Source organism: Rana temporaria, chromosome 6 (genome assembly GCF_905171775.1).
Source record: "Rana temporaria chromosome 6, aRanTem1.1, whole genome shotgun sequence".
NCBI lineage: Eukaryota > Metazoa > Chordata > Amphibia > Anura > Ranidae > Rana > Rana temporaria.
The window spans coordinates 80,287,665-80,311,101 of NC_053494.1; the positions used below are offsets into that span (position 1 = coordinate 80,287,665).

At 42.8% G+C, this 23,437-nt stretch overlaps 1 protein-coding gene across 5 annotated transcripts in view; it reads right to left on the reverse strand.

The window, feature by feature from the left end:
- VPS35L (VPS35 endosomal protein sorting factor like) overlaps positions 1-23,437 on the reverse strand; it is a 1,107,598-nt gene that overhangs the window by 591,577 nt on the left and 492,584 nt on the right. For all 5 annotated transcript variants that reach the window (XM_040358550.1, XM_040358549.1, XM_040358548.1 and 2 more), the window contains exons 13-14: positions 1,804-1,881; positions 598-720 (exon numbers count right to left, since the gene is read on the reverse strand). In XM_040358550.1, coding sequence (XP_040214484.1) covers positions 598-720; positions 1,804-1,881 — 201 coding nt within the window. The remainder of the gene's footprint in view (positions 1-597; positions 721-1,803; positions 1,882-23,437) is intronic.

The following is a 23,437-nucleotide window of genomic DNA, read 5'->3' on the forward strand; positions in this document are numbered from 1 at the left end:
GTTGTACCCCGAGGGACCGCCCCCTGGGCGGTACTGTATAATGTTTGATGTGTTTAACACTTTCTAACAAGTTTTCTGCCTAATCACTCCTAAATGAAGGCTAATACCCACTTTGTCAAAGTTGCTGCTGTGTGTGTGTTCATGAACGGAAGAGAAAAAAAAAAATGTTTGTTTTTAGTTATACAAATGTATAGCTTTTCTGAAAGATTTTTGTTAATATATTATGTTGCATGTCAGAAATGTATTTATGCATGTCCACTAAAGCCTAGTGTTGAGCAACATGTAGTTGCTCCTAGGCAACTTGCATTTTCAAAAGGAGGTCAGCAATGACAGTTCTTATTTATTTTTTGGAGTTGTTAGGGTAAGTATACTTTATAGAAATTGCTCATCGTTCACTACTCTATAAATTACAGTTTTTTTGCATGTACCATACAGGAAAGGGACTATACAATTGTACAGTAAATATAACAAGTTTTGAAATCTAGTATACACTCTTACTTTGTAATTACAATAAGTGCATGTATTGCATCCATATATTTTTGTTTATGTATAAAATTACACCAAAGCATGCATAATTTAGAAAAATACAATTTTTACCTCGGGTGCATGATAAGAAATGCACCTCAGCATCCAATCTATAGCAGGAGAGTACAGTGTGAGGTATATAGGAATCTCCACAGTTTGAATTACCAACTGATTCTGCACAACATCACTGTGAATCTGAAATAGGTGGATACAAGCACAACAGTGTTAGAGCAAATTTAGCAAAGAAAAGACTCTCAACCTTTTTTTCAGTCATGGATCCGATGATAGCTATGGACTCACTCTCCAGAAATTTTATAATTAACATTGTTGTCCCCCCTCAAAAGTTAACAAACATGCATCACAGGTAATCTAAGACTCAAATATATCAATGAATCAATATTATTCAGCAAGCACTTAAACAGTGCAACAATGTAATAAGGCACAGCTCTTATAAGCCATAGGTCCAATATCAGGTATATTGATCTACAGAGAATGCCCAAAATGGATAACAAGAGAGCATTCCTTGCTCCAAAAATTAAACTGTCTCCTCCTAGAATGCCCGACAAAACATTATCATAAACAAACAAACATAACGAAAGGGAGACAAAAAAGTGAGAAGGAAGAAAAGAGGAGGAAGTAATAAAAAAAAAAAAAAAAAAAAAAGGGAAAAAGAACTCCCCACTCCCAGGGACATTTGCCACTAGTCAAAAGGTTAGGTGTAAAGGGACTTGGCACAAGAGGTCCTCCTGTGAGTACCAAGACTCCAAAATCTCATTATGTCTGTCCACTGCATCAGTAAGGTGTGTTGTAAGAGATTGCATAAGTTCCACATCCTTAAAGTGAAGTTCCAGTCTCTGAAGTGAAAAGTCAGCAGATGCAAAAACTATAGCTGCTTACTTTTAATAAACAGCCACTCCCACTTTTTTTCAAACTTTTCAGGGCAACCCCATGTTGATAAATATATTTTTTCTAAGCCATCTGTTTTTCAATGTTCTAGGCTATCTATTCCTTGGAAGTGGACAAATGATCAGATTTTCAGTGGGTTGGAATTAATCGACAGAATCAACAACAAAATGTGTCATAGGAGGAGATGTTGATTGTCTAAGAACATGTTAGGAAGTGTTCAAGAATGAAAGACTATCCTGTTTGAATTGCAATTGCCATGACACCATGAAGTTAGAAACCTAAATGTCTTCAGTTTACAGCAGACAAATATATTCTGATGGTTTTCTATGTGTTGCTGCACTTTGCTCGATTGTGATATTAAATAAGCCTTACCTGCTTAAAGGTTAATAAGAAGTCAAAAACATTCTGATTCAAATTATCCTTGAGGTGTGGAACCACTTCCATGCCCACCTTAAAGAGAGGAAATAAAAATATATGTATATGTCTATTAAGTGCCTTAGATATAAAAACCTCTAAGCAGAGAAAAATCATGAGAAAACCAAGGAACCTGTACAGCATAAAATCCCCAAATGTCTTAAAATATGGCAACCTTGGGTGGATCACTTTCTCCAACCTGGTTTTGATGAGTCCCCCTTTGAACGCGGACCCCTTACCTAATCTGATTGCTATGGCTTGAGACCTAGGCCTGCTTGCAGTGGCCAACCTCTCTCTTTCTACCCTTTCCTTTTCCTCACTATTCTTTATTTTAAACTACTGGAATTTGTTCTTATGAGGTTTTGTTTTTGCCTAACCCATGTCCTTCACTCTTGGATTCTTTGTTCTAATGTTGGTCCCACTGAAGTCTATTATGTTATGTTTTGGAGGCTCTGCACCATTTTCTTCATCCTACATGTTTATCTGCCATGACTCTGAACTGATAGCATTTGGATAACCTGATCTTTATGTATACTTTGGGGGAGATTTACTAAAATTGAAGTGTGCAAAATCTGGTGCAGCTATGCATAGAAACCAATCAGCTTCCAGGTTTTTTGTCAACGCTTAATTGAATAAGCTGAAGTTAGAAGTTGATCGGCTAACCATGCACAGCTGGACCCCGATTTTGCAATTTACAGTTTTAGTAAATCAACCCCTTTGTGTCCTATCTGTGCATAATCTCATCAGTTCTACAACAAAAAAAAGATTTTTAAAGAGAAACTTGTTTAAGATGGCCCTAATGGCATAGACCAGCCATGTGTCCAGCGACAGAGCTCCCCCTTTCCCAAGGTTCTCACACAGGATGTGGTCCACTCATGCAGTGGTAATCGTTCATGATCTCTACCTACCCTCCTTCGCCCTTCCCCCCACCTCAAAAAAAAAAAAAAAAAAAAAAAAACCAAGATGTTATTGTACAAGAAAATATAAAGGTACAAACATTAAAGTATAGACTTTATATTCAGTTAGTAGATAATCAAAGTTTTGTTTTACTCTACATAAAGTATGTATGTGTTTGCAAGAGAGTCCACACTATTCAAACAGTGGTATTTTATTCTCTAGTAATGATACAATAAAAAAAAAAAAAAAAAAATGAAAACAAAAATCCAAAACCCTTGCAGTGTACACAGCCCATCCCAACATAGTATATAATGTAACAAATCTGCTTGCTGCCATCTGAAACACTATGCATATTAACATATGGGATTCACAAGTTTGAAGTAGTCTGGCAAGTATAAGCTGAGAGGGAGCCACTCCTGCCATATTGTTTTTGAAATTTATGAGGGGTATGCCTGTGAAGGTACATATGCATTTCCCGTATTAGTATATGGTTTCCCTGCCGACAGGTAGGTGTGTGTGTGTGTGTGGGGGTAACCAGAATCTTGCTATCAGCTTTCTAGCTAAATAAAGTAATCCGACATGTTCTACATAAGTAGGTGGGGGGGAGGGTCTTCCATCGATCCACCCAAAATGCACGCAACTGGGTAAATGTCAAGTTGAACCCGATATATATTATTAATCGACTGGATAACATTCTGGCCAGTATGTCACCAGTTTGGGGAACCTGATTGCATATGAATGAGATGTCCTTGATGTATCTGACACTTCAGGCATATGGGAGAGTCCTGCTTACCCCACTTATGTAGTTGTACCGGTGTGCGGTATGCATGGTGAAGGTTAAAAAGGTGAGATAATGTATGTACTGCTGACACTGACACCAGGGGGCCAGTTGCCAAAATGTGTTCCCAGGTGTCCCCATCTATAGGTCCAACATCTACCTCCCATTTTTCTCTACAACATGTTTGGGGCCTGAACATTGGACAGATAAGCCCCATACACACCATTAGATTATCTGCATATTTTTGTCTTCAGATTTACCAAAACCATATAATATGAGGTCAAACCTTAAGAGTTTCAATTTGTATGCAATCAGGCAGGCCCTTGTACTACATGGTTTTGGTAAATCTGAAGACAAAAATCTGCAGATAATCTGATGGTGTGTATGGGGCTTAAGAAAGCATATATCCTAGAGATGATCCCTTTCTTAATAGATGTTGAAAAAATATCATTAAGGAATGTGGAGACTTCAATCTGTTAAGTAGAATTTCTGCCCTGCACCCTGAGAGCATGACACAGTTTCACGTACATATAATATATATTCCGAAGCAAGGGGATATTACATAACGGGTTTATGTGAAATCTACATTAACAGCTGTAAATAATATTGCAATTAGAAAAGTACCAGTTACACTTACCGGTAACCGATTTTCTAGGAAATCTTCCAGGACGGCACACCCGAGATGACGGTCCCACCTGACAGGAAACACAATCAACAAGAGTTTAAAAGGCCCCACCCTTCCCTCTGTCCCTCAGTTATGGCAAAGTATAGACCCACACGGTTGTCAGAGGGTACCTTCTGTGAATAAAAACATCACCAACATTAAAGGGTGGGAAGTAGGGTTTGCCACCTCATCCCTTTAAAAAGGAACACATATTAATTACACAGGTTCTGTGGCTAATTAAGGTGGTAATTAGACTCATTTGGTGCCTTACCTGCATTAAATTAACCTCAGAACCTGTGTAATTCATATGTGTTCCTTTTTAAAGGGATGAGGTGGCAACTCTAGTGGGAAGTAGGCCTGCCGTCCTGGAAGATTTCCTAGAAAATCTGTTACCGGTAAGTGTAACTGGTACTTTTCTCCAGTCATCTTCCAGGATGGCATACCTGAGATGATAAGCAAGAAGTTCAGGCCTACCTTAGGGTGGGATCACCGCCTGTAGGACCTTCCTGCCGAATGCCAAGTCCTGAGGGGACAACAGCTCCACTCTGTAGTGCCTCAGAAATGTATTTTGGCTTGTCCAAAGTTGCTGCTTTGCAGATCTGATCAATTGAAGCGCCTGACTTCTCTGCCCAGGAGGTCGCCAGAGATCTGGTTGAATGAGCTTTAATGTGCTCTGGAACAGGTTTCCCTGACTGTTCATAAGCTACTGCGATAGTCTGTTAATCCACCTGGCTATCGTAAGTTTAGAGGCTTGAAGCCCTTTCTTTTGACCGGAAAAATTAATCAACAAATGATTTGATCTTCTAAACTCACTCTATCTAAATAGGTTAGAAGACACCTTCTAACATCTAATAAATGAAACCTTGCCTCCTTGTAATTTTTTGGGTTCTGACAAAAGGAGGGGAGGACAATCTCCTGTGACCTGTGGAAATCCGAGGTCACTTTTGGTAAATATAACGGGTCCTGTCTGAGGATAACCCAAAAAGATAACCCAAAAAAGGCTCTTTTATAGTCAGAGCTTGAAAATCACTAACCCTTCTGGCTGCCGTGATTGCTAAAAGAAAGGCCATCTTAAGTAAAAGGAATTTAACAGAAATTTGAGCCACTGGCTCAAAAGGCTCTTTGGTTAGAGCAAATAGTACCAGGGATAAATCCCAAGGTGTAAACCTGATCGTCTTTACCGGGGTTACCCTTTCCCTGGCTTTCAAAAACCTTTTTTACCAGTGGGTTCAGGGCTAGCCTTTGGTCAAAAAATACTGACAAGGCTGCCACCTGGACCCCAAGTGTACTCACTGCTAAGCCCTGATCAACTCCTTGAAGGAAATCCAGGCCCAACGAGAGAAGACCTTCCAAACCTTAGCACACATTTTTCTGGTGACTGGCTTCCTACTCTGCAAGAGTGTGTCAATCACTTTTTCCGAGCACCCCCTGAGCCTGAGGATCTCCCTCTCAAATACCATGCCGTCAGGGAAAGGAAACCCTGATCGGGATGTAACACTGGTCTCTGGGACAGGAGATTGCGTCTGGACGGGAGATTTAACGGAGGAGCCATCGACCACCTTCTCAGTGTGGGGAACCAAGCCCGCTTCGGCCACCAGGGTGCGATCAGGATAAGGTATCCCTTTGACCTGGATAGCTTCTGTAGAACACTGGGGATGAGAGCCAGAGGAGGAAAGGCATAAGTTAGGGTGAACTCCCATTTCTGTGCCAGGGCATCTATCCCATAGGCGTCTTGTTCTCTGGTGAGGAAGAAGTACTTGTGGACCGTCCTGTTCTTTTTGCAGGCAAATAAGTCTATTTCTGGTCTGCCAAAGTGTAGGCTTACCAGAAAGAAAAGCTTGTTGTTTAGCTCCCACTCTCCCTGATGAATGGGCTGCCTGCTGAGGAAGTGTGCCTGAATTTTTAGGGACCCTTTTACATGTACCGCCGAAACTGAGAGAATCATTTTCTCCATGTCCCCCAGGATCTCCTGGGTCAGTTTCATCAGCCTACTGGACCTTGTTCCCCCTTGATGATTTAGGTAGGACACAGCTAATGCATTGTCCGAAAGAATTTGTACTTCTCTTCCTAGGACCTGATGCTTGAAGAAGTTTAGGGCTTTCCCGACCGCTAATAGCTCCCTGAAATTGGAGGAGGCTTTGCTCTGTTCCCGGTCCCAAGGTTCCTGGGCAAAGAGATCTCCTATATGTGCTCCCCAGCCCCAGGCGCTTGCGCCTGTGGTCAGAATCAATGGATTCTGTTGGGTCCAGGAGCGCCCTCCTGACAGGTTGTCTGCGCTCAGCCACCAGTCTAGGGAGTTCCTTGCCTCTACTGAGAGGGACACTGTTAAGTTCAGGGATTCTCTGCTCCCGTCCCAGGAGGAAAGAAGGAATCTCTAGAGTTTCCGGGAATGGAATTGGGCCCAGTGAACCGCTGGGATGCAGGATGACATGAGTCCCAACACTCTCATCATGGTCCTTAGGGAGACCTTTTTGGTACCAAGCAAGGCAGAGACTGCTCTTAGCACCTTCGAGATTTTTTCTTATGGTAGAAAGATCCTTTGGTTCACTGAGTCCACCCGGTACCCTAGAAACACCTTGGACTGTGCAGGGTCTAGGGATGATTTATATTTGCTGATAAGCCACCCCAGAGACTTGTGTGGACAGGAATCTGTCTCGGTCTGCCTGGAGTTGTTCCAGGGCCAGACTGAAAATCAACATATCGTCCAGGTATGGGATCAAGGCTATCCCCTGGAGGTGTAGGAATGACACCACCTCGGCCAGAACCTAGGTAAAAATTCTTGGACTGGCCGCTAGGCCAAAGGGGAGAGCCTTGAACTGCCAATGTCGGACGCCCTGTTTCGTCTGTACTGCAAACCTCAGGAACTGCTGATGTTTCGGGGAAATGGGAACATGCAGGTAAGCATCATTTAGGTCCAAAGTTGTCATAAAGACTCCTTCTTGGAGGTGTCTGACCGTGTAAATGCTTTCCATCCTGAATTTTTTGTAAGCCAGGTGTTGGTTTAGTTTTCGTAGATTTATAATCAGCCGGAATTTTTCGGATGGTTTTGGCACCACAAATATGTAGGAGTAAAACCCCTGGCAAATTTAATCTACTGGAACAGGAATGATGACCTGCTGTTCCGCTAGTTCCCGGACACTCTCCAGTAAGCCCCTTGCTTTTAATGGGTCTTTGGGGAGATGAGTCAAGATAAAGTTTGGTGGAGGGGGAGACAGGAATCTAACTTGTACCCCTCCTTTATCAAATTTAGAATATAAGGACTCTGTGTGATATTTTCCCACTGGAGGAGAAACCACGAGAGCCTTCTGCCAACTTTTATGCTGGCGTTACTTGGTTTATTTGTTGGAAGAAGTAGCTGCGGAAAAAAGGATCCCACCTTTTCCCTTGCGTTTTCCAAATCCCCACCTTTTCTTTGCCTCCTTTCCCTGAAAACTTTTTTTGAAGGGGGGGCCACAATTTTTTTTCCCTTTATCTTTATTGGATTTGGCAGGAAACTTCTTTCCTTTCTCTGTGGAACGAGACAGTACCTGCTCCAAATCAGCATCAAAGAGCAGGGATCCCTCAAAGGGAATCCCGCAAAGGCGAGACTTAGACGTAAAATCTCCATCCCATGTCTTTACCCAAAGGGCTCTTCTGGCGGAATTCAAAAGAGCTGCTGATTTGGCAGTGGTTCTGACCGTTTCCACATCAGCATCTGCTAGGTAGGCAACTGCCTTACCGACCACTTCCAGAGAGTCTAAAACCTCTTTGGCTTTACTGTCCTGTGCTACGTGGTCCATTAGTCTGCAGAGCCATGCATCCGCATTTATAGCAACACATGCAGAGGCCAATGCATGGGCCATAGCAGCTGCATTGGCATCCCACGCCCTGCGTAGCAAAGTTTCAGATTTTTTATCCATCGGATCCCGAATGTTACCGCATTCCTCGAAGGATAGATCCGAGTGTTTGGAGACTCTAAACCAAGGAAGAATCCAGACACTGTGGTAAACTTACGCTCAGGATCCTCCCATTCTCTTAGAATAATGTCTTTAAGAGATTGGTGCACAGGGAAGGAATTCATTTGGGATTTACAGAGTCCCCTGTAAAGCTTGTCTCGTACTGAGACTTAAAGAAGGGGGGGGGGTGTAATTGGATGTCCTCAGAAGTATAGATAGCTTTGAGGTGATCCTCCATATCCTCTGCTGAAAAGAGATGACCCCCAGGCTTAGTATCCTCCAGACCACTGTGGTCAGAATCCTCCCCTTACTCTCTGGAACTCTGATCCGAGAGCTCTAACTCTACGTCCGAGTAGGTTAGTGGTGGTCCCCAAAACTCCTCCGTAACATTAGTCTGAGTCTCTACTAGGGAGGGGGAGCTTTCCCTACCTACGGAAGCTACTCCCCTGCTAGCTACCGAGGCTTTGAAGGATTGAAGCGTAGCCAGCATTTCAGCCTGCAGCACTCTGCACTCCATTGTTTGCGCTGTCTCCTTGCTTGCTAATTTGAATATACACTTAGAGCAGAAGGGTTTCACATAGTCTTGTGGGAGTTTATCCCCACAATAACCACAGTGTTTAGAGTTGCCTGAGGTTTTGCTTTTAGACCTGTTGGGGGTCTCCTCGGCAGGGCTTTCAATCTCTGAAACAAACATTAAAAGAAAAAGACCTGTTAGCCATGGCTATACCTGTGGGGGATAGTGTTATTAGGACCACTCCAAAAAAATCACTCCCCCCCCCCATCAGCCGAGTCACTCACCCCCTGTGGCGACTTTAGAAGCTGGTATCGGTCCGTCCTCCTTGTCCATGCTGCTTGCCCACCGTAGGGAAGGATCGCTTGTGCAAGATGGAGGGAACGTTCGACTGTGGACCCCAGCTCCGTTTACCGCTCTGAGCGTGAGACACCACTCGCCGCCATTTTATTGTAGCCCGGGCGCAGCGGAAGTGACGCCGACAAGCCGCGCCGTCGGACACTTCCGGACATGCGCAATAGGGAGTACAGGACGAGGGGAAGCTTTTACCTCTGTGCCAGCATCTGAAACTTCCAGAGATCCACAGAATAGGGGACATCTTGAGCGGCTCCTCCTCGCCATCCACCACTGTCAGGTAGGAGGAGAGAGTGGGATGGATGGTCCCTGGGGATGTAGACAGCCCACTGTGTCAAACACCCCCAGTATTCTCAGGGATACTGTACCCACCGTAGGGCTTGTCTTCACTCCCTGAGAATAATATAGAAGGGGGGCCCCCCTGAGGTAAAGCTAAAGCTTTTTTATCTGACACTGCAGCCTCCACTGACTGCCTTTGGTCAAGATCCCAGGGGGGAAGACCTTGGTCCCAGACCTTAGTCTCTTTAGAAAAAAATAACAAATTGTTTCGCTGACATCCTGTGGGAAACACAATCAATAACTGAGGGACAGAGGGAAGGGTGGGGCCTTTTAAACTGTTGTTGATTGTGTTTCCTGTCAAGTGGGACCGTCATCTTAGGTGTGCCGTCCTGGAAGATGACTGGAGAAATATATATTCAGTTAGAAGGAAATATATTTAAAGTATTGAGTGTTGTGTTGGTGTTACAGTAATTAGTTTAACTTCAAAGGTTGGCCTTTTGTTTTCCCTGATCACATCTCACCTGGGTAATAAACAACAGCCTTCTTTGACGCATCCAATCAGGCTGTGCCCAATAGACATTTACTAGGTACAGTGACCAATTAGGGAGAATTATATTAGCTACAGTACAGAAAGGAGGGGGGATAAAATGCTTTGTGACCAAGCCAAGTCCCTCTTTGGTGTGGGAACAGACAGCAGTCACCATGAGTTGACCTTAAGTTAACAGGTAATTGAACGCTATATTTGCATTGTATATTGTATTGTAAATATGGTTCTTGTGGGTATTTTTTAAATATCATGTAAGCCAGGGGACCTACACTGTACATTGTGTTGTAAATATTGTCTGGTGTGTAATTTGTATATATTATGTAACCCTATCAATGAATATGTATTGAAGATGGAACTACCTCTTGTGTAAGATCTCTCAGATCTAGATATGTATATGTCCATACTACTACAATGATTGAGGTGTATGCACATAATCACATAAATTAGGCAACAAATGGCGACCACAAAAGGACAATTTGTTTTATTTGTGTTGATGGTCTCTTTCAGCAATATCTCAAGGGGTTGCAATATCTACAAAAGGCATACTGTGAATGAGTTTTTCATATGAATGCTAAAATGAACATTGGGTGTTCTATGGGCTTAATAGAGAAATGGGCTAAAATAATTGGCTGTGTTGTACTATGTGTAATCAATAGGGATACAAAAAAACTCCCACTGGTAGCGCTACACCATAGAAACGGTAATCCACAGTGTTCTGTGTGATTAAAAAGTTTCACAAAGAAAAAAAAAAAACACCCGTGCAGCTGTCAACCACTAAGGAGACATGGGCAAAAAGCAAAAGAACAAAAAATACAGCACACAAGGGTTTAGTGAATGTCACTTTATAGTCTAAATTTTTTTTTTATAAAAAAACACATATGCATGAATAATTGAAATAGCCGCAAATAGCACACAGCAAAATAGAACATTTAAAATCTAGTAAAAATAGTCCACAATACATAAGCAGAAGTTCATGTGGTGATGGTAGAGTGGAAACACACACGCTTCGGGGAAGATGTTGAGAATGTGATCCAAATGGTGTGCATACGCTAGTATGCAGAGGTGATACGATACCTCAACAACAGCAGCCGCTTGTACGCCTCTATGCAGGAAGATGGGATCCGTCAGTGGAGAGATGACAACCACGCTGGGAGCAGATGTTGGCGCTGTTTACATGCAGGGAGGATACTGCCGTTAGACCACACTGACTCAGGGGCTGATGGAAAAGAAGTGCCTCCTCGCAACAAGGATCTCAAGTGGCGGGGGAAGTCCTGGAAGAGAACCACCAAGCCGGTTCAGTGACACGGCCGCGTCACACGAAAGCGAGGAGGGGGAGACGGAAGCCTTGTTGAGTCACACAGGGAGAGAGGAGGAGGTGTCCGGACACCGTCCATCAAACATCAGGTGACTCCAGGAGCCAATCGGTGGGAGCAAAAAACGAGCAGTAGAAGTACTGGCGCTAGCGTCACTAAATGGATTCCCCGGGTGTCAGCACAACACAGTATACTACTGCAAACATATGGGGGCATCAGAGGTAATTGTGGTGAGCCGTGACTGACATGTTTCGCATGCCAGGACGCTTTGTCAAAGTCTGACAAAGCCTGGCACGCGAATCCATTTAGTGACGCTAGCGCCAGTACTTCTACTGCACACCATTTGGATCACATTCTCAACATCTTCCCCGAAGCGTGTGTGTTTCCACTCTACCATCACCACATGAACTTCTGCTTAGGTATTGTGGACTATTTTTACTAGATTTTAAATGTTCTATTTTGCTGTGTGCTATTTGCGGCTATTTCAATTATTCATGCATATGTGTTTTTTATAAAAAAAAAATTAGACTATAAAGTGACATTCACTAAACCCCTGTGCGCTGTATTTTTTGTTCTGTTGTAATCAATAGGGAACCTACTGTTAGGGTACTAATGAACACATCATTTATGTCAAAAGCTAAATACAGTATATAATTTGTACATGAAAAGTCCAGATGCCTTAGGAGCTGTTGCTCAATGTTTCTTTGCATAAAGATTCAGTCTATTAAAAAAAAAAAAAAAAGATTGAGAGCACAGCACAAAAAATGGATAGGGAAGACAGACAGATTGTGCTACTAGTAGCCAACAATATTGGCATACTATTGCCAGGAGTGCACATAACATTTCATGCAAATAATGTCTTGCAACAATGTAAATTGCTGTGAAAGGAAAATGTTATTGCGCTGATCTAACTCTCCAAAGAACTCTCTGGGAATGCTTTATATACTGTGAACTATATTAGTGCACAACCATATAAAAAAAAAAAAAAAAATGTATATATTATATCAGGTACAACTATATGCCCGATATGTTATGTGAATAAACTTATGTGAATCAATCTAATACCAAAATTAATAAATACAAATAGAAATTTTATATATATATATATATATATATATATATATATATATATATATATATATATATATATATATATATATATATATATATATATATATATATATATATATATATACACACACACACACATATAAATGTGAAATTTAATACATATATATAGCATAAATAGTGCTGTGAACACAATACTTTAGGTGCGCCCCAACGTTTGATGTCAGCTTAAGCTTCAATGCACCATAATATTCCTGCATGGAAGAAAATGGCCCTTTCTGAGGCTCAAGGCTGGCCACAGTGAAAAAAACAAACCATAATACAAACAAGAAATCAGAAAGCAGAAGTGAAAAAAAGTCCCAAATATAAAATACAAAGTGCACCGACTGCACTGGGAACTCCAACCCTAGAACAACAGTCAATATTTCTATTGTCCCATGTGGTCCAATAGGGTATGTGGGTTCAAATGCTGGTAATACTGGTTACATATAGAAAGGTGCAGCCATCTCTTCCACCCGAGAATGATGTGCCACCATCACCAATGGATGAACTCAACACTCACCAGACCCCGGATAATAATAAGCCCCACAATGGTGTCTTTCTCATTCCGTCACTGGTGTTCCTCCTTCTCCCTCTTACAAGATGTCCTTATTTCCTCAAAGACAAGGGGCTCATCATAGTGTAGTATGTAAAATTCATTTATTAAAATATTAAAAACAAATACACTTACAGAAAGAAGTGCCTCTGACCGGCACTGAGTATCTTTGGCAGTGTCAACCGTTTTAGACACTGACCAGTGTTTGTGTGGTGTCTCGCAAGGTGTACAAGCCCCGCTCCTGACCACGTGTGTTGCTACAAGCGGTCCCAGTGCGTTGGTATGTTTCCCCCTCCTTGTGTGCCCAGACAGCTTCTATGCATTTCACAGTTTTTGCGTCATCAGGGAAGCTGGGAGTTGCCAACTCCAGAGATCAGGTTAAAGTTTAACTATTAGCAGTCAACTTGGACACATGGTCTTTCCTACCAGACCAAGTTAAAGTAGTAAGAGCAGATTACAATGAAATGGTATATGAATTACTATAATGACAATATCCCTTTGACCTAGGCTTAATAGCAGCATACATACAAAAAAAAAAGAAAAAAGGAAAATTATGAGAATTCACTTCTTTATGCAAACAGGCTATAGTCAGCTTACTATGTAGGCAAATGGAAAAACGGACACAAAGAGGACCCAGAGTATGAAACCCTCCTAATATCTAATGCCAACCAGATAATAAAACATGGATTTTTTTATAAATTATCTTAAAGAATCATATCAATGCATCATGGACTGTATGCACAATTATTTTCATGTAGTCAGACGGTCCAATTCAGTGAAATCAAAGATATATCAGAGTACAAACAATACCTCTTTAAGCAAGAGAATTTGCCACCTTTCAAACAGAAAGAGGCACCATTACCATGCCTCCAAAGATAAGATCTATAGGCATGGCACTGCAGTTACTAGTCAGAGGCAAATAGCCTCACGATCACCTGTGGAAGTAAATGCCATGGAAAGTGATCTCAGATTACAGCACGAGAGATCAGTTCTGAAAGAACTTAAAGGGTATGTGATGATTTTTTTTTTAATAACAAACATGTTCATTTCAATAGGTTTTTATTGAAGTTTTATACAAACAAGAGGATAATACAAATAAGATAAAGTAGACCATAAGCAAATTCTGATCTGCATAGTTTTACGTTATACAGTCAAAACACATGGAACAATGTAGTGCTCAGCTAAATTTTTAACAAGGCCTCTTAATAAAGCCGCTGGTTGGTACACCGCCCCCTCCCCCACACACCCCTTTGGGAGCACTCTGTGCGCCGGGGGAGTCGGCGGCGACCCACCTACATGTCTACTCGGCCATATAACCAATGGCGTCCGGAGCCAGCAAGATCGATGTGGACCATGAACCTAGGCTCCGGAGTCCCATATTCTACGGAGTTAGAACCCACACAGCATGAGCGTCTCATATATACAGTACAACAGATAGTATGGTCGAGAAGGTCAAACAAACTGAAGGAAATTGACAAAATAAAAATAGAACAGAAAGTAAACTAAAACTTTAACGTGTAAAGTGTTGTTCCTCCTTCTTTCTAGCAAACAAAAGCAATCATCATGAATAAGAATGAATCGATTACACACAACTTCTATAAACCGAGTTATACCACCTCCTCCACCCAGACCATTTCCTTTCCATATTAGCAATTTTACCTTGAGATGCAGCAAACATTAGTTCATAAGAGGCATGGGTGTTAGTTGTTTCCACAATTTCACTCATTGAAGGCGGACCCGTATCCCTCCAGTGTCGTGCAATACTCAGTCGAGTGCTGAGAAGTAAATGAGTGACTGTAGTTCTTGAGGAGAACGGGACATTATCTAATCCCAAGGACAGAAGAGCCGCCCCCGCCGAGGGAACAATCCGAACTCCTGCAAGCTGGGATATTAAATTAAATACACCAACCCACAGGTGTTTTATGGAAGGGCAGGACCACAAGATATGGTGCAGCGTCCCCACTTCTCCGCAGTTCCTCCAACACAAGGGGGAGGCTCTGGGGTCAAATTTAGATATACGGTACGGCGTTAGGTACCACCTCGTTAGAATTTTGTGAGATACTTCCCACAGGTTTACGTTTCTAGATGCAGAAAACATGCTACGCAGAGCTGTTTGCCACTGATCATCAGAAAACGCTGCACCCACCTCCCGCTCCCACGCCTCCATATTCGAGGTTTTGATGAAAACGTTTTTATTGTTTAAGAGATTATAAAATAATGAAATCCCCTTGATGTTAGTTGTGGGGTTGGAGAGATATAGCATAGCTCGCCAGGGTATGGTGGTTGACGTTTGAGGTGATTTTTTGAGGAAATTAGCTATTTGGAAATATCTATATAAATCAGTGTCCTCTAATCCAAACTCAGCCCGCAGGTCCTGGAATGTTTTAAGTACATGGCCTGACATCAAGTCTTCTACCACCCTGATGCCTTTGGTCACCCAGTGCGCAACAGAGAAGCCTGGAATAATTAAGGGTAAACTGGAGATGGGGAGGGGCATACATTTAACTTCTTGGCCTATAAAGGTATGGGAGGCAAACTTCTCCCATATGCTAATAGTAGCAACCATTGTGGGAGAGAGTTGAGTAAGGGCCTTTTTACGGATACGACTAGAGAGTAGGATGTCAGATAAACAATGGCCCGGGGACTGCGCGGTCTCTAACTCTAACCATCTAGGGGTGTGGGTCTGCACGAACCACAGCCTAGCCTGCGAGAGTATTGATGCCGAGTGGTAGTCCTTCAAAAGGACATGGCCGATACCTCCAACTTTCCTGCCCGCTACCAGTTTTTTAAAGGAACATCTCGCTTTCTTGCCCTGCCACAAAAATGTATTTAGTTGGGATTGGAGTTTGGAAAAGAAGGAAGCGGGGACAGGGATCGGCAATGTCCTGAAGAGATATAATAGCTGTGGTAGGACTATCATTTTAAATGCTGCCAAGCGGCCAGTCCAGAGTAGTTCAATTTTAGATATGTCCTGCAAAGATTTGTTCATAGAGCAGAGTAGCGGGGCGTAGTTAGCTGCGAATAGTTCGCTATTTGTAGCCGTTAGAGATATACCTAGATACTTCAAACCGCTATCTTTCCAGGTGTAAGGGAACTTGGCAGCAAGTCTCCTCCGCAACGGAGGATCAATACCCACCCCCATTAGGTAGGACTTACTTTCATTGACCTTGTAGTAAGACAACTTATTAAACATTTCTAGAGCCTTATGTGCCGAAGCCAGGGAGGTCTCCACATCTGTAAGGATTAAAATTATATCATCTGCGAACAAACTGATAGTGTGAGTGGCTTTTAGGGCAGGGAAACCTTTAATGTCTGGGTGGGAACGAAGGTATATATCAAGGGGTTCCATTAGCAAGTTAAAAATTAGGAGGGATAGTGGGCATCCCTGTCTAGTACCATTAGAAATTAAAAACGGACTAGATAGGACTCCTGATGTGAGTACCTGAGCGGAAGGGTTGGAATACAGGGCCAGGATCGCGGACAGAATAGGGCCTACGAAGCCGAACCTCGTCAAAACCTGAGCCATATAGGTCCAGTGGATTCGATCAAAGGCCTTCTCTGCGTCTAAGGCTAAGAGCAGAGAAGGCCTTTTGTGCAGGTTGGCCAGATGAATGATGTTAATCAGTCTGCGAGTGGCGTCAGAGGTTTGACGGCCCTTAGTGAATCCTGTCTGGTCGGGATGTATAAGCAGGGGAAGGATGTCTAATAAGCGTGTGGCAATAATTTTGGCGTAGATTTTCAGATCTATATTAAGCAGGGATATTGGCCTAAAATTTGGAGGTGACGTAGGATCTTTCCCCGGCTTCGGCAGAGTCACAATAATAGCGGATAGCATTTCAGGAGGGAAGGCGGCTGCAGCATTGAACACTCTCTCCAAATATGGAGTCAGAATTGGGTTAAAGGTTTTATAGTAATCTCCTGTAAACCCGTCAGGGCCAGGGGCCTTATTGTTAGGGAGGGATTCTATAACTTTACAAATTTCCTCTCTGCTAAAGGGCATACTCAGTGTCCGTAGTTGATCCGAAGATATAGAGGGAATATTTAAACTCTGTAGAAATTTACCAATTTCCTCAGGGTCAGGTTGATAGGTATCTGCATCGTTTTTTAAGTTGTACAGGGAGCCATAGTAGAGGCTAAAAGCTTCCGCTATATCTTGGGGGTGGTGGAGTTTACAATTACTGATAGGATGAATAATAAAAGGTATCTTGGATTTGTGTCTCATCCCTTTCACCTTGTGGGCTAGTAATTTACCTGCCTTGTTTCCTGTTGCATAGTACGTCATTTTCAATCTACGTGATGATTTTTCAAACGACTCTAATAACAAATGCCTGAGATCATGTCTCAGTATGTTTAATTTTTGGGAGATTACCGGAGATGGTTTTTGTTTGTCAGATGTTTCAAGCAGGAATATTTCTTTGGTCAGATCCGTCAGTCTCTGCTGCCGCTGCCTCTTAGCCCTCGCCCCTAGTTGAATGAGAATGCCTCTAATATACGCCTTATGGGCGTTCCATAAGACAAATTGATCCTGAACAGAACCCTCATTGTTGCTTTAGAAATCCTTCAAGTGTCTTTCAATGTGACTTCTAGTCTCGGCCTGTTGCAATAGAAATGAGTTGACCCTCCATAGAGACGGTGCATTGTCAGCCATACCTTCCTCCAGGGTGAGAGTGATGGATGCGTGATACGACCATGTTATTGAGTTGATGGCAGTGGCAGACACTTTAGAAAGAGTAATTTGGTCAACTAAAAAGAGGTCAATTCTGGAGTATGCCCCATGGGGCGGGGAGAAAAAAGTAAAATCCCGTTCTCCAGCGTGGAGACACCTCCATGCGTCAAACAGGTCGTGACTATGGATTGAGGCTGACAATGATGGGCTCGAGCGCTTGGCACCTGAGGAGGAGTCAATACCCGGATCTGGGGTTGCATTGAAATCCACGCACATGACAAGCTTACCCTTCTGGTGAGCTGCAACTTTGACCATTAGCTTACGGAAGAAACGTATTTGATGTTTGTTCGGGGAGTAGGCATTCACGATAGTGAACGTGGAGGTGTTAATATCACAGACTAAGATAATGCAACGGCCACTAGGATCAAGGACAATCTCGTGTAGAGTAAAGGCAACCGTGTCTCTGATGGCCGTGAGGACCCCCTTTGTTTTGTTAGGCGAATTAGCTTTGAAGATATGAGGAAAGCTTCCATGAGAACAAGGAGGAGGTGACAGTGAGGAAAAGTGTGTTTCTTGGACACATAAAATGTCAGCTCGATTGGAAGTAGCCTCCTTCCACATAGACTTCCTTTTAACGGGATGGTTTAGTCCATTGGAGTTGATAGAAAGAAATGTTACCCCCATTGCAGCAGTAATAGGACAGTCGGTGTTGAATTACTACAGGAATACATTTTTGAGAGGAGGGCTCCCTCCAGTGGCCATTCTGAGTATGGCATGTAGAGAATTACTTGTACTAAAAAGAGGTTAGCAAAGTACTCACAATTAGTTGAAAAAATAAAGGTGTTCTGTACGAAGTTGGGTAAGCTGAAGATGTCAGTTTCTTCTCCTACACTTTGCGGAGGGAGTCTTCTCATCTGTATACGGTGATTGCGGTACTGAAGCAACACTTGGTGGTGAGGTGTAGAAAAAAAGGAGGAACACAAGAAAAAAAAGATAAACACGAAAACATAATAGAAAAAAAAACAGTCAAGCAATTGGCATGTAACCAACATGAACTGGGCATGAGCCCTTTGATCCCTAGAAAGAATACCTGAAAGCAGCGGGGCGCTGCACAGGTTAAATTGGGGATGAGTCTAGGCCTAAAGGTTCTCCGCACACTCTTGCTAGGAGAGAACAAGTAGGCAAGTGCTCCTTCCGGATTTAGTTGTGTGATTTGGCGTTCCTAGCGGTGACTGTTTTCCACGCAGGGTCAGACCGTGGCCTGGATCTGGAGGAGGGTTTTGGAACATCTGCATCTTTCGGGAGAATCCCCCACTCTTCCAGCAGAGAGATGCCTTTATCCATCGAATCCACAGTGTGTGTGTGGCCATCTTTGGTGACAGACAATTTAGCAGGGTAACCCCATCTGTAAACGATCTTATGGTTTCTAAGCGCCTTAGTGATGGTGTTCAAATTTCGCCTTTTTTGCAGAGTATACTGGGATAAGTCTGCAGATTCTGGTACTGTGAGGGAATTTGCTCTCTTTTGCACATAACCGCCATTAATTGCTCTTTGGCGTGGAAAAAGTGGAATCGCAGGATAACATCCCTGGGAATCTGGTCAGGCAGGAAGGCTGGTTTGGGCAGTCTATGTATTCTGTCCACGGTGAGCTCAAGTTCAGAAAGATCTGGGAGAAGTTCCTTGAACAGGGCGGAGGCGAAGGAGCGCAGGTCCGATTGCAAAACAGACTCAGGGACCCCCCGTACCTTCATGTTGTTGCGTCTGTTTCTGTCCTCAATATCTGCGAGTTTCGCTTTAATCCATTCTGTATCCCCTTCTCTCTCGTCATGTAAGTCGACTAGGTCATTGATAGTGACAGCGTACTCCCCCATTTTGTGCTCAATGTGCTCCACTCTGGCTTCCACTGCCTGTATATCAGTGTGAAATCTATGCATACACTGCATCATGTCTGATTGTAGGGAGCTCCTTAAGGATAGCAGCATATCTTTTAATACAGTGTCTATTACCGGTTGATGAGTTGTGGGGAAAGATTCGATGGAGTCTGGCAGCTCTCGTGTGTCATCCCCTGACTCATGTACAGGGCTAACTGCCTGCGTGTATCCCTCCCTGTCCAGCCTGAACCTAGCTTTGGCCGGGCTGCCTGATGCTGAGGAGGGAGAGGGAGTTTGCCGAGTGTCAGGGGAGCCTCTGTCCTGGGGGCCACATGACATTCCAGGGCTGTTAGTATGCACTGGGTGTGCTGGGGTGGACGCTGCCTCGGCGCCATCTTGCCTACCTCCACGCTGGTGAGGGGAGAAGAAATCCGTCAGCTGCTGGGGCTTCCTCTGTTCCTTTCTGGACATGATCCCAGGGGTCTCCAGAGCTGGAACGCCGGGTGTGGTGGTCGGATAACGGGTCCGGAGGGTTGTTATGAGCCGCTGGTTCTCTGCAGGCTACGGAGCTCCGGGACTAAGCCGCCATTCAGCTCCGCCGCAAGCCACGCCCCCAATAACAAACATGTTATACTTACCTCCACTGTGCAGCTTGTTTTGCACAGAGTGGCCCCGAACCTGGTCTTCTGGGGTCCCTTGGCGGCTGTCTTGCCCCCCCCCCCCCCTCGCAAGAACTCATCACCTTCATACAAGCGAGCATGGTGATGAGTTCCTGCGGGCGCGCTCATGTGATACAGCCGGCGGCCATAGCCGCTCACTGCATTACTCTGCCCCGCCCCCCGACGTGCCGTGTCATTGGATGTGATTGATAGCAGAGCCAGCCAATGGCTGTGCTGCTTTCAATCAACCATTAAATGAGCCAAGAAGCCTGGCCAAGAAGCAAGCGTGTTCACTTTTTTTTTTTGTCTGTCAGAGTATAGATATGTGGGTGTGTCTGTACATTTTTGACTGCACTTACTGTTGGACTTGTTACCTCTGCTGGAAGTCTGTTCCAAGCATCCACTACTAGTTTAGTACATTAAGAACCTCTCAGAGAGGTAGAGTGAGGTGTTATTAATGGTTTTTGAGTTTTGTTTTTAGGGTAAATACACAAACATGGATGGATAATCCAGAGCAGACCCGGACTTGGCAAAATACTTTAGAGGAAAAGCACAAAGGACCTCAAAGCTTTTTTTTTTCCCCTTAGGTTTGTTTTAAGGAAAAGCCTTGAATGGAATTGCAGTTGGGTTTAACTAAATTTCATAATATATATACACACACACACACACACATATACAGGTCATTCTCAAAAAATTAGGATATTGTGATAAAGTTCATTATTTTCTGTAATGTACTGATAAACATTAGACTTTCATATATTTTAGATTCATTACACACAACTGAAGTAGTTCAAGCCTTTTTATTGTTTTAATATTGATGATTTTGGCATACAGCTCATGAAAACCCAAAATTCCTATCTCAAAAAATTAGCATATTTCATCCGACCAATAAAAGAAAAGTGTTTTTAATAAAAAAAAAAGTCAACCTTCAAATAAGTATGTTCAGTTATGCACTCAATACTTGGTCGGGAATCCTTTTGCAGAAATGACTGCTTCAATGCGGCGTGGCATGGAGGCAATCAGCCTGTGGCACTGCCGAGGTGTTATGGAGGCCCAGGATGCTTCGGTAGCGGCCTTAAGCTCATCCAGAGTGTTGGGTCTTGCGTCTCTCAACTTTCTCTTCCCAATATCCCACAGATTCTCTATGGGGTTTAGGTCAGGAGAGTTGGCAGGCCAATTGAGCACAGTAATACCATGGTCAGTAAACCATTTACCAGTGGTTTTGGCACTGTGAGCAGGTGCCAGGTCGTGCTGAAAAATGAAATCCTCATCTCCATAAAGCTTTTCAGCAGATGGAAGCATGAAGTGCTCCAAAATCTCCTGATAGCTAGCTGCATTCACCCTGCCCTTGATAAAACACAGTGGACCAACACCAGCAGCTGACATGGCACCCCAGACCATAACTGACTGTGGGTACTTGACACTGGACTTCAGGCATTTTGGCATTTCCCTCTCCCCAGTCTTCCTCCAGTCCAGACTCTGGCACCTTGATTACCGAATGACATGCAAAATTTGCTTTCATCTGAAAAAAAGTACTTTGGACCACTGAGCAACAGTCAAGTGTTGCTTCTCTGTAGCCCAGGTCAGGCGCTTCTGCCGCTGTTTCTGGTTCAAAAGTGGCTTGACCTGGGGAATGCGGCACCTGTAGCCCATTTCCTGCACACGCCTGTACACGGTGGCTCTGGATGTTTCTACTCCAGACTCCGTCCACTGCTTCCGCAGGTCCCCCAAGGTCTGGAATCAGTCCTTCTCCACAATCTTCCTCAGGGTCCGGTCACCTCTTCTCGTTGTGCAGCATTTTCTGCCACACTTTTTCCTTCCCACAGACTTCCCACTGAGGTGCCTTGATACAGCACTCTGGGAACAGCCTATTTGTTCAGAAATTTCTTTCTGTGTCTTACCCTCTTGCTTGAGGGTGTCAATGATGGCCTTCTGGACAGCAGTCAGGTCGGCAGTCTTACCCATGATTGCGGTTTGGAGTAATGAACCAGGCTCGGAGTTTTTAAAAGCCTCAGGAATCTTTTGCAGGTGTTTAGAGTTAATTAGTTGATTCAGATGATTAGGTTAATAGCTTGTTTAGAGAACCTTTTCATGATATGCTAATTTTTTGAGACAGGAATTTTTGGTTTTCATGAGCTGTATGCCAAAATCATCAATATTAAAACAATAAAAAGGCTTGAACTACTTCAGTTGTGTGTAATGAATCTAAAATATATGAAAGTCTAATGTTTATCAGTACATTACAGAAAATAATGAACTTTATCACAATATGCTAATTTTTTGAGAATGACATATATATATATATATATATATATATATATATATATATATATATATATATATATATATATATATATATATATATATATATATATATATATATATATTTGGTTTGTCCATTTTATTAACCCCCCTGGCGGTATTCCCGAGTCTGACCACAGGCATGGTTTACTTACCTTGTCCCTGGATCCAGCGATGCCACCGCGCTGTGTGAGCGAGCGGGTGCTCGCTCGATTCACACAGTGCCTCTGTGTGCCGCCGATCTCCGTTCCAACACACGGGGCAGAGAACGTCGCCAAATTCAAAAAGGTAAACAAACACATTACATACAGTATACTGTAATCTTATAGATTACAGTACTGTATGTAAAAAAAAAATACACACCCCCATTGTCCCTAGTGGTCTGCCCAGTGCCCTACATGTACTTTTATATAATAAAAACTGTTCTTTCTGCCTGCAAACTGTTGATTGTCCATAGCAACCAAAAGTGTCCCTTTATGTCAAAAATGGTTTTAGAGCAGCTAGAAAACAGCGATAATAAATTATAATCACTTGCAGAATTGAGCAATAGCGATTTGTGGGGAAATTTGTCATAAAAAAAATAAAAGTAATGACAGTGACAATTCTGCAACTGAGCAAATTTCAGTGATTTTGAGTTGATTACATTATTGAATAATTTTTATTATAATTATATTATTATTTGTTATAATTATTTATAATATTATAATTTATCATTTTGTTTTTTTTTAAATGTCATACCCGGGATGCCTACTAGACTCTTGTTTGGTCAGATTTAAGTGAGTTATTCCTAAGAATTACAGGCCTACAGTATAAAACGCCAAATATCCTTGCAAATAATGGTACCGCTTTCAGCACCTAAAATCTGAAATAATCATACCGCTAGGGAGGTTAAACAGAGTTTGCCCTCTCTTTACTGCAACTTTTGTTATTTGCCTGACATTCAAATGATCTTCTATGGAGGATCAATTAATATAACAATCACCACGAGAAAGGGTGTTGCCTTTTGTATCGCTGCAAAGTCTGGAAGCAATTTCAATTTTTTTTTTTTTACTAAATACAGATTTGATATTTTAACAATTTAAAGAGACAGGGGTATCACAAATCTCATGTTGAGGCAACATTAAATGTGTACTTTGTTTTTATTTTATTTGTTA